Source organism: Silurus meridionalis, chromosome 22 (genome assembly GCF_014805685.1).
Source record: "Silurus meridionalis isolate SWU-2019-XX chromosome 22, ASM1480568v1, whole genome shotgun sequence".
In the NCBI taxonomy this organism is placed as follows: Eukaryota; Metazoa; Chordata; class Actinopteri; order Siluriformes; family Siluridae; genus Silurus; species Silurus meridionalis.
In genome coordinates, this window is record NC_060905.1 from 2761340 (window position 1) to 2773839 (window position 12500).

At 37.3% G+C, this 12500-nt stretch overlaps 1 protein-coding gene across 5 annotated transcripts in view; it reads left to right on the forward strand.

Moving 5' to 3' along the window:
- The window catches only part of adgrl1a (adhesion G protein-coupled receptor L1a), a 127370-nt gene that overhangs the window by 56845 nt on the left and 58025 nt on the right, over positions 1–12500 (forward strand). For 4 of the 5 annotated variants that reach the window (XM_046834308.1, XM_046834312.1, XM_046834311.1 and 1 more), the window contains exon 4: positions 10081–10095. The exons of the other annotated variant lie outside the window; for it this stretch is intronic. In XM_046834308.1, coding sequence (XP_046690264.1) covers positions 10081–10095 — 15 coding nt within the window. The remainder of the gene's footprint in view (positions 1–10080; positions 10096–12500) is intronic. 5 annotated transcript variants of the gene reach the window in all.

Genomic DNA, 12500 nt, shown 5'->3' on the forward strand with positions numbered 1-12500 from the left:
AATCAAATGAATTTAAATTCGCTTTTTATTTGATTAATTGAATTGAGCGTTTGTTTAAATTGGCACGAATTAAATTAATTAAATACAATTGAATAAATGGAAACATTTTAGAATACAGTTTACATTTGTTAAACCCCATTTGGGTAATACAGAAACACACATGATATTAATTTATTCATGAATAAATTAATTTCTTTCCATCCTTCATTCATTCATTTATTCACTTCCAAAATATGAGGAATTGCCAGGCGATGACAGGAAGTGGCCGCGATTTTGCATGATTGCATTTCCGGTACGTATCGAGTAGGAACAGTGACATTGTGCTGAAAGTGCGAGGCAGAGACTAAACACACTTGTGGTCCGCTACGAGTCCCATGTGATCTTCCATCATCTTTTATTAAACCCACAAGAGAACTTCAGTCATTTTGTAGAACAGAGCTATTTATGGACAGCACCGTTCAGTAAAAGAATTATATTTTTATAATATAATATTAATAATAACAATAATAATATCCAAACCTCACCCTGGACTGGTTCCTCTGAAGTTTATCAATCAAAATTTCTATAACAACAATATTAATTCATATTTATTATTATTTTTATTATTATTTTTATTTAAAAAAGATTAAAATGGTAATGGTAAAAAAGGTTGATATAATAATAACAATTATTATCGTTATTATTATTAGTAGTAGTAGTATTATTATTATTATTATTATTATTATTATTATTATCATTATTATTATCATTAGTATTGTTATTATTATTATTATTATTATTATTATTATTATTATTATTATTATTATTATTATTATTATTATTATTATTATCAAACTGCTGACGAATCAAAATCCAGAATCCAAGCGCTCAGCATGTGTAAAAAAGCAGATATTCGGTATTTAGATGGTAGCATTAGTAACATTGGGGGTGTATATGTAATAATCGGCGCAGGTTGTTGAGAGCGGTGTTGCGAGCGCCGGTGCGATCTGAAGGAGGAGGAAGGTGAGGAGGAGGGAAATCCTAAACTGGCAGTTGTGAAGCGAACTCCACGGAGAGCAGATCGGAGCCGCACCATGAGCCCATTAGTCACCGTAAAGCCATTAGATTATAAGTTTAGAAAATGTGGGAGACACTTTAGAGTCCGGTGGGAAATGTCCTTGTTTGTCTCCAGCTTCAGGTTACCATGACGCCCAATACTGCGAACGACCTGGCGGGTGAAGAGCACGCACCTCATTCGCCATGACTCAGCACCTTTTAGCTTCTGTCGCTCTCTCGTTTTCTTCCTCTCTCACTCTTTCTCCTTCTCTTACTGTCTCTCGGGTTAATGAGAGATATGTCAGGATTTTATTACACAGCGGTGATGAATCAGTGAGCAGAAGGTTATGAGTTTAAATCCCAAAGAGACGCTGTAGGGCTTTTTAAAGTGGACCTTAAACCCCCATGCTTCTGAGATGAGCTTATATTTCAGTTACGCAGCTGGTTCTCTTTTCTTATCTCATATTTACTTAAAGAAATTATATCATGAAGCAACAACAAGCTCAAAAGAGACAAGAATCTATATCTGTTTGTCTGTTTACATTTTATTTATTATTATTATTTTTTTTATTATTTTATATACATTTTTAAATACATTGATTTTTCCAAGTGTTAAATATTATATTATATTATATTATTTTATATTATATTATATTATATTATATTATATTATATTATATTATATTATTTTATTTAATATTATATTATATTATTTTATATTATATTATATTATATTATATTATATTTTATTTTATATTATATTATATTATATTATATTATTTTATATTATATTATATTATATTATATTATATTATATTATATTATATTATATTATATTATTTTATATTATATTATATTATATTATATTATATTATATTAGTTGTTCATTTTTCCTAATTTACTGTTAACTCATTTTTAATTAGGTTTTAATTTAAAAGTCATTTTTATTCTGTTTCCTGCAACATTTTAGTGCTTTTATTTGGACTACTTTTATTTTTTATTATGTGTGAACTTTCTTCATTATTAGATTATATTAATTAGTACCTGTTTTATAGCATACGATCATCATCATCCTCCTCTTCATCTTTCTTCTTATTATTATAGTCATCTTTTTTATCCTCTTTTCTTCTTCTTCTTCTTCTTCTTCTTCTTCTTCTTCTTCTTATTATTATTATCCTCGTTCTTATTCCTCTCATCATCATGTCTTCTTTCTTCTTCTCCTTTTCTTCTTATTGTTATTATTACCATCATCATCTTTCTTATTCTTCTCATCATATCCTTCTTCCTCCTCTTTTCTTCTTCTTCTTTTATTAATATCTTTCAATTTCTTCAATTATCTAACACGGCATTCATTAAATAAAAGGTGATACACAAATAATTTCCACTCGTCTGTTTGGAAGGGATTTGCGACTGCGGGCCCGAGATCGCTGCGAGTTATTTTAAGCGTGTTTCTTTCCTCACCTTGCACACACACACACACACACACACACACACACACACACGTGAGCGAGGACGGGCCGTGCGTGAGGACGAGACGTGGCTCGGCGTCACGCTCCAGACGTCATTAATATGCATTACAGTCGCATTATTCGCAGCTCTCATAAACGTGCGCGTGACAAGCGAGAACGATTTGCTGCTGGTTTTCTTGTCTGTGCAACAGAGAGGTGAGGGATAGAGGACGGAAAATAAAGCGATGCTCTCTGCTGTGTCTCACACACACACACACACACACACACTCATGCAGACCCGTCTGTCTCTTCTCCTCAGGTGTAAGGTGCTGCTGCTGTGTTTCTGTATGTGTGTGTGTGTGTGTGTGTGTGTGTGTGTGAGAGAGAGAGAGAGAGAGACAGGCTGCTGTGTGTGTTCATTAGTGAGTCTCGTTATCTTCCGAGTAATTGATGGTTTTGGATAGACCACTGGTTTAAGGGGGCACAAGGACACGAAAATAAATCCCCACACCCACACACACACACACACACACACACACACACACACACACACACACACACACACAGCTGTATTCAGGCCTGTGTGTCTCTGTCTTTGAGTCTGCATGTGTGTGTTAGCAAGTGTTCTTGTTTGTGTGTCTTTTTCAGAGCAGATGGAAGAGGAAACGGCGATGGTTAGAGAAAATAACAGTTCCTCTTCCCCTTTTTCTTCTTCTTCTCTCTCTCTCTCTCTCTCTCTCTCTCTCTCTCTCTCTCTTCTCTGACTTTGTTCGTCTCTGTCACAGCTCCTGCCAGAGCCTCGTTAGTCGCATATGTTCATCATTTGCACTCTCACTCGATTGTGGCTTTCTCTCTCTCCCTCTCTCTCTCTCTTTTTACACTTTTCTCTCCCTCACTTCCTGCCATCTCCATTCTTCCGTTTTCTTCCCTTCTCTTACTGAACTTTCAGAAAAACTGAAACAGATTGAAGGCTACTATGATCATCGAGAGAGAGAGAGAGAGAGAGAGGCTCTGTGTTCATTGATAACATCTCATAGACTCATTTTTAATGAAAGATTAATATAAAATTAGTATAATTATCCTGTATAAGGAGTAATTATTACGAGTATTATTGGAAGCAGTAATAAGAGTAATATTAGGGCTAATAATAGTAGTAGTAACAAGTAATACCAGTAGGAGGAGTAATAATAGGTGATAGATAGATAGATAGATAGATAGATAGATAGATAGATAGATAGATAGATAGATAGATAGATAGATAGATAGATAGATAGACAGACAGACAGACAGACAGACAGACAGACAGACAGACAGACGGATAAATAGATAGATAGATATTAGTAGTAGTAACAAGCAATACCAGTAGGAGGAGTAATAATGGGAAGATAGATTTTTTATTTTATTTTATTACTATAGCACAATTGATTGGCTACATATCTATCTCTCTCTCTATCTATCTATCTATCTATCTATCTATCTATCTATCTATCTATCTATCTATCTATCTATCTATCTTCAGGAAAGATTTTGTTGCTTTACTTTCTTTAACTAAAAGAAATGAGAAATACGGGAATATTTATAAATGTTTAGAACATAACAGTAAAATAAATAGAAACAAATGTACAAGTTTTCAAGTTTGTCATATTTACAGACGTCAGCGCAGGCAAACTACAGCTTTATTAACTTTTACACAATATAAAACAGTAAGAAGAAAAAGGTAATTTTTTACAAGGGGGTGCAGAAGTGTCTGTATATATATATTAAATGAATTATATGAATATTTACATATATGACATATTAGCATAAGTATTTTTTATAAAAATATGGAAGAAGGAGGATAAGAAGAATTTAAATATTCAGTAGGTGTGCAAAAGTAAAGTAAAGATACGCCATGTGCAGGAAATGTACAATATTACTGAGTGCAAAGGTATTAAGAGTTCTGAGAATTAAGAACTGTGCAGTCCGAGTGTGTTAAACAGATGTGTATAAAAAGCATATATTTATATATTTGCATAAATATACATATATGCATATATGTATGAAATGTATAACAGAGTCAGTTTGCAGCTGTGGTACATTTAATAGCACAGTCAAAACATAGTTATACTTCTCTCTCTCTCTCCTCTCTCTCTCTCTCTCTCTCTCTCTCTCTCTCTCTCTCTCTCTCTCTCTCTCTCTCTCTCTCTCTCTCTCTCTCTCTCTCTCTCTCTCTCTCTCTCTCTCTCTCTCTTTTATTTTATTTTTTCTCGCTGCCTGAAGGTGAAATATGTGTGTGTGTGTTATTCTTAGAAATCTTCACTAATGATGAACAAATGTAGCACAAACCAAATGTTAAGTGTGATTATTATTTATGTTGCTGGCTGCCGAACGTCCAGACAATAATCACACGCTTTCAAGTGCTGAGGCGTTCCTGTGAACCGAGGAGGCGGGGCTTATATGATTGACACGACGTTTAAATCAATTATTGTGCTTGTCTATATGACACAAAACAGCTCTTAACACCTTAAGACAGAAAAACAAGCAGATTTCTATCTCTCTATCTCTCTATCTATCTATTCATCTATCTATCTATCTAGCTAGCTATCTATCTATCTGTCTATCTATCTATCTGTCTATCTATCTATCTGTCTATCTATCTATCTGTCTATCTATCTATCTAGCTAGCTATCTATCTATCATCTATCTATCTATCATCTATCTATCTAGCTAGCTATCTATCTATCTATCTGTCTATCTATCTATCTATCTAGCTAGCTATCTATCTATCTAGCTAGCTATCTATCTATCATCTATCTATCTAGCTAGCTATCTATCTATCTAGCTAGCTATCTATCTATCTATCTATCTATCTCTATCTATCTATCTCTATCTATCTATCTATCTATCTATCTATCTATCTATCTATCTTCAGGAAAGATTTTGTTGCTTTACTTTCTTTAACTAAAAGAAATGAGAAATACGGGAATATTTATAAATGTTTAGAACATAACAGTAAAATAAATAGAAACAAATGTACAAGTTTTCAAGTTTGTCATATTTACAGACGTCAGCGCAGGCAAACTACAGCTTTATTAACTTTTACACAATATAAAACAGTAAGAAGAAAAAGGTAATTTTTTACAAGGGGGTGCAGAAGTGTCTGTATATATATATTAAATGAATTATATGAATATTTACATATATGACATATTAGCATAAGTATTTTTTTATAAAAAATATGGAAGAAGGAGGATAAGAAGAATTTAAATATTCGAGTAGGTGTGCAAAAGTAAAGTAAAGATACGCCATGTGCAGGAAATGTACAATATTACTGAGTGCAAAGGTATTAAGAGTTCTGAGAATTAAGAACTGTGCAGTCCGAGTGTGTTAAACAGATGTGTATAAAAAAAAGCATATATTTATATATTTGCATAAATATACATATATGCATATATGTATGAAATGTATAACAGAGTCAGTTTGCAGCTGTGGTACATTTAATAGCACAGTCAAAACATAGTTATACTTCTCTCTCTCTCCCTCCCTCTCTCTCTCCCTCTCTCTCTCTCTCTCTCTCTCTCCCTCTCTCTTCCTCTCGCTCTCTCTCTCTCTCTCTCTCTCTCTCTCTCTTTCTCTTTTATTTTATTTTTTTCTCGCTGCCTGAAGGTGAAATATTGTGTGTGTGTGTGTGTGTGTGTGTGTGTGTGTGTGTGTTTAAACCAGGTCGTGTTGAAAAATAGCACAGAATCCTTAGAGTTTCATCAGGCTCTCATATACATAACCAACTAGGGAAAGAGAGAGAGAAAAGATTGTGTACGGTGATCACACACACATTCATGCTGTGAATGCCAGATGTTTCCCTTTGCTGTCCCTCTAGTCTTCACTGTGTGAGTGTGTGTGTGTGGGTGTTATTCTTAGAAATCTTCACTAATGATGAACAAATGTAGCACAAACCAAATGTTAAGTGTGATTATTATTTATGTTGCTGGCTGCCGAACGTCCAGACAATAATCACACGCTTTCAAGTGCTGAGGCGTTCCTGTGAACCGAGGAGGCGGGGCTTATATGATTGACACGACGTTTAAATCAATTATTGTGCTTGTCTATATGACACAAAACAGCTCTTAACACCTTAAGACAGAAAAACAAGCAGATTTCTATCTCTCTATCTCTCTATCTCTCTATCTATCTATCTATCTATCTATCTATCTATCTATCTATACGAATATATACGGATAGATAGATAGATAGATAGATAGATAGATAGATAGATAGATAGATAGATAGATAGATAGATAGATAGATAGAGATAGATAGATAGATAGAGATCTGCTTGTTTTTCTGTCTTAAGGTGTTAAGAGCTGTTTTGTGTCATATATATATATATATATATATAAAAGAGTCCTGACTCAGCATTTGCGAGTAAGTTCTTTGTCGCTCCGTCTGTGAATATGTCGGAAGCTTCTCTTATATAAACATGATGATTCACTGAATCTAATTATGGAGTGACATAGACCTGACGCTTTAATCTTATCAGATTATCAAGCTCTTATAAAGATCAGATTATTAGATGAGTTTGATTTTTTTTACACCCTGAGTCCTCCATTAGTGAGATCATATCCTTGTGTAAAGCAGTGATTAACACAGAGGGAAAGGTATAATAATGAACAGAATAAAAAATCATTTAAAAGCCAACGATTTATATATTTCAATTCAAATATTTGATTTGTGGAGCTTTTTTTTTTTTTTTACAATAAACATTGTCCAGTTATAGTTGTAAGTTTGTTTCTTCTAAATGTATTCCTAATGAGTGAGTGAGAGGTGACTTCATGAGGAAGAAACCTTGAAAGGAACAAAACTCAAACGTGAACCTCAACACCGTATTTCCATTCATTACAGTTCCAACATTGATGAAGTGTTTAGTGATGGACGCTTAAATGCAAAACTGTTCACACAAACTGAGGTCCTGAGCCACTGTAGCATTGTGTTTATCTTAATCACTCATGTGGGATCTTAGTAGTTTTGGACTTTGGGTCCAAAGTTTATAAGTTCAAATCTCCTGAGCCCCTAAGTACGGCCCTAAACCCACATAGACTTACATTTACATTTGCGGCATTTAGCAGTCTCAAAGTTAATATTGTCCATTGTAACCCAAACAACCATGTGTATTGGTGTCCGCTTTAGTTCTATCGTACAGGTGGTGTATGATAGGGAGAGGTGGTATGTGAGGTGGTTGTTCAGTTGTTAAGGCAAATCCCAGCTGCCTGTGTTGGGACCCTTGAGCAAGGCCTTTATCCTTTAACTGCTCAAATGTAAGTGGCTCTATATGAGGGCGTCTGCTGAAATGCCAGAAATGTAAATGTATATAGAGAATTGACTTGTTGCCTTATCGAAAGTCAGTGGAAGTTTGAGGTAAATGTACCTTTTAAATGTATTTAAGCGAAATCCCGCCCTTCCATGAAAAGTCCAGCTAAAAGATTGTATGTTTTTAAGTTAAATCTTTAAACGTCTTGAGAAAACTCTTGCCATTCAGATCCTTCAAAGTAAAAGTAGATCATTTAAGCAAATCATGAAAAGATCAGGGGTCACAGCGTAGCATTCTAACAAACAAACCTCCATTCATTTCTGAGGAGCTTTAATATAAACTAGTGTGAGCCTGTCATCCATCAAGAACACACACACACACACACACACACACACACACACACACACACACAAACACAAACTCCCTTTCACCTCCTCCACACACCCAGGGTGTCATCACGGTCTTCACGGCGCACGTGTAGCATCATACGCAGGTCACGTGCCTCTATCTCTCTCTCTCTCACACACACACACACACACACACACACACACACACACACACACACGAGTTACATGTTAGCATCAGGTTTACTGCCATGGGCATGGCTGACACCACTAGTACAGCCAAATCTCTCTCACACACACACACACACACACACACACACAGCAGATGCACAGTCAAATGTGATAGAAAGACAACCTGCCACTCACTGTCACACTGTCTGTCTCTCACTATCTCTCTCTCTCACACACATACACACCCCTCTCTTGCTGTTTTATTTCTACACACACACACACACACACACACAAATCAGAACCATTCTAGCCATTTACACCCGATAAGCAGTGATTTCAATTCATAGTTTGAAAAAATCGATAAATTAGAGCTTGAATAAGATCAGGATCAGGATCTAATTCTACACGATTTCTATTCAGGCTGCTTCATGTTCACTTCCACTACTAATCATATCTACAATGTCCTACATACATTCTATTCATAAAAGCTTGTGGACACCTCAGCACAAGATATAGTGCTTTTTCAAAATCCCATTCCACATCGAGTCCCCATTTATAATAACCTCCACACTTTCGGGAAAATGTCCACAAGGTTCCACAAGATTTGGTGGAGATTCACGTGAGATTTGTTCGGCCACAAGGAGGTGTGTTCGTAAATTCAGGTTCAACAGGAAGTAGGTGAAGTGAGGAGGCCTGCGGGGGCGTTCAGTTTTAAATTCATCCCAAAGAATTCATCTCCCTACAGGAGATCTTTTATTATCATTATCCCATTGAAAGCAGAACTTAATGGAGCTGGCTTTTATGTCATGCAGGAACTGTTTTGGGGTCTCCTAGTTAAAGTGAAGCGAAACAGTCAGTATTAAGTATTAAGACAGTAAGGTGTCTTAATACTTTTGAACCATATAGAGAATGGGATGTCTCTGGGAAGCAAGAGAAATTATAATGGATGGATGGATGGATGGATGGATTGTTTCTGTGGAATTTTTTTTTTTTACTTCATCCTTCATTCTCTTTATTTGATCCATCAACATTGCATCTATCTATCTATCTATCTATCTATCTATCTATCTGTCTGTCTGTCTGTCTGTCTGTCTGTCTGTCTGTCTGTCTGTCTGTCTGTCTGTCTCTCTGTCTTTTCCCTTGCAGATGCGGCGGAGCTTTACACATCTCCTTTTTCAGCTTTCTTTCCCTCACAGGGCCTGGAGCTGCCGGAGACAGAAGTAAGAGGATGACGAGAGGAAGGGAGGGATGGAGGGAGCAGGATGGTGGGATGGGGGTAGGGAGGGAGGGAGGGAGGGAGGTGTGGACGCCATGGAAGTGTAAAGAAAAGAAGTAAGATGGAGCAGGACGGGGGTTACTGCAACAGAGTTAAAAGCAGGGGCCATTCTCCCTCCTCATTTTTCACCTGAGTCATCCTTTCTCTAAAGAGCCAACAGACACACACACACATTTACACACACACACACATGCACACTTACACACACATTTACACACACACATTTACACACACACTTATAAATACACGCACACTCATCCAGAAAATAACATGATTTGTAGACAAGAGAGAAAGGACAAACTTTTATTGAATCTCAATTTTCTCTTTTTTTTCCTGCACCTGTTTTTTTCTTTCGATCTTCTCTTCTGTCTCCTCTCTCTCTCTCTCTCTCTCTCTCGCTCTCTCTCTCGCTCTCTCTCTCTTTCTCTCTCTCGCTCTATCTTTTACTCTCTCTTTCGCTCTAATTCTGTCTCTCTTTCTGTCACTCTCTCTTTATCTCCTTCTTTTCTGATGCTTGAATAGAAGTGGATCAAAAAGGTAAAGACCACAATGAACATAAAATCCACAGATCCCCCCTCTCCTCCTCTCATCCCCCTTTCCTCTCCTCTTCTAACCCAGCACCCTGTGTAGTGGTCATGTTCTATGTTCGCCTTTCTTGCCCCTACCTCTTCGCACTTTATTCGATTTCTTCTTTTTATTTTCTTCTTTCTTTCTCTTTACCTGGTTCCCAAATCTCACTCTGGTGTTCCTGCAGCCTGCGAGCTTCAAGGGGACGTCCTGATTGTCGCTTTAGGGTTCACTAGTGTGCTCCGGAGTGCCATTAGGAGAGCGGAGTCAATCTCTGACTCTTAGCATATCAAGCAAGAACGTTCAGCTTTCAGGTGAAAGGATGCGCCTCAAAACCCAAAACTACTGTACTGGATAACACAGGACTTCAGGACAACAAACTTATATCAGGACAGGAGAAGAAACCTGAAACAAATACAAGCATATTGCTCTTGTCTTATGAGCAGGACACGGAAGTGGACAAAATGTCTCCCATCTAGATGTCATCTTAAGTTTTTGCCCCATCTTCACCCCATAATCACCCGCTTTCTTACTAATATATGAGACACCTCAGGACATACGATCACATCACAGCTTTTCAAACCTCTAATTGACAGGGCAAGAACGAGCTATCTACCTTTTTCTACATACATACACAAGCATGATTGACTGCTGTGAATGCGATTTTCTGCTAACACACTGATGCAAGGTGACGTAACCTCAATTGTTGATGAAGAGAGAACCTCACCCAAAACATTCATGCACTCAGATTGCTATTTTAGCTGCCTTAGTACATTTTCATGCTTTTAGCTAGCTAAATGCGCTAGGCATGTACTATATTCACACACTTGGCTAGCTATTTTAGCTGCTTTAGTATGTAGCCACACAGTGTCCTAGCTATTTTATCGACCTTAGTCTGTATTAATTTACGTAGCTAGCATGTTTATCTGCCTTGGTATGAATTAATTTACTTATCCAGCTAATTGCGCTAAGAATGTCTTCACATACTTAGCTAGCTAGTTTGTTTTAGCTTCCTTAGTATGTATTCATGGACTCAGCTAGCTATTTTAGCTGCCTTACTATGTGTTCTTGCGCTTAGTCAGCCGGATTGTGCTACGTACGGATTTACACACAGCTAGCTAACTAGCGTACGTTATCACATCGTATTAGCGACCATGCTATAAAATACTGCCTTTCGAGAGATTAGTACTTTCTCGCTCTTATTGACTTTGTGAAGAACTGCAGGGTGACATTTGGGACAGGTCCTCACTCTCTTTCTCTCTCTCTCTCTCTCTCTCTCTCTCTCTCTCTCTCTCTTTCTGTCTTTCTTTCCTGCTCTTGGTTTTTTTTTCCCTTTCTTTTCTAACCAGTACTTTGCAATCTTTCTAGATTGTTCTTCTTGCTTTCAGATGACGGCAAACTCGCAAACACACACACGACTAACCTACATGCAGTACAAACACACGCACACACTTGCTGAAAAATACACACACACACACACACACACACACACACACACACACCACTCTGTGCTTAGTGACAGCATTTGTTGCTATTCCATCAGGTCATTTCTTCTTACAGAGTTGAGTCATATTTCATATTGCTTTCCTGACATGTTCTCCTCTACCCCACCTTCCCCCCATCCCCTCCCCCACCTTCCTCCCGTCTCATTGACTATGATTTATTCATTCCTTTATTGTTTGCAGTTAATTTCCTACTTCAGATCCGAGCGGCTCTTCTCTCTGCCATACCTGAGATAATCTACCCTTCTCGCCTCCCCGCCCCTTTTTTGCCCCCTTTTTGCCCCAACCTCAAGCTCCCGTGTTCTTTTTTCGCTTTCTTTCCTTCAGGAAGCTCTTATAAATTACGTCTTTTCATGTGCGAGTTTGTCTGATTGGTCGGGTGAAGCGCTGATACGCCACCCCTCATCCACCCTTCCTCCACCCCTCCTTCACCCTCGAACCCACCTCTGCCCTCTCTTCTACCATTTTTAGGTGCTTTAATGTCTCTCTAACGTTTCAAACCCTAATGTCCAACCTTCCCCTTTCAGTCCCTTGTTCCTCTTACTGATCGATCAATACCTCTCTCTTTCCTTCTTTCGTTCTTTTTCTCTGTACTCTCGTGGTATCTTTACACGCAGGTTTTTTCCTTGAGAATAGATCTTCATTTTTATCTTCCTCTCGCCTCACACTCTTCCTCTCCAGCTTTCCTTCTTCTATTACTGCCATCGCTTTGCTTTTTAACCCACGCTCGTTCTGTCCAGTGTCACGAGTCAGGGCTGTGAATTGGTCCTTTTCTGGGCTGGTTCTTCCCACTGTTAAAATGGTAGTAGGTATCTTTAGATGATTTGGAACAACCTGATCTATCTAAATGTTTTATGGAAGGACTAAGAAGTG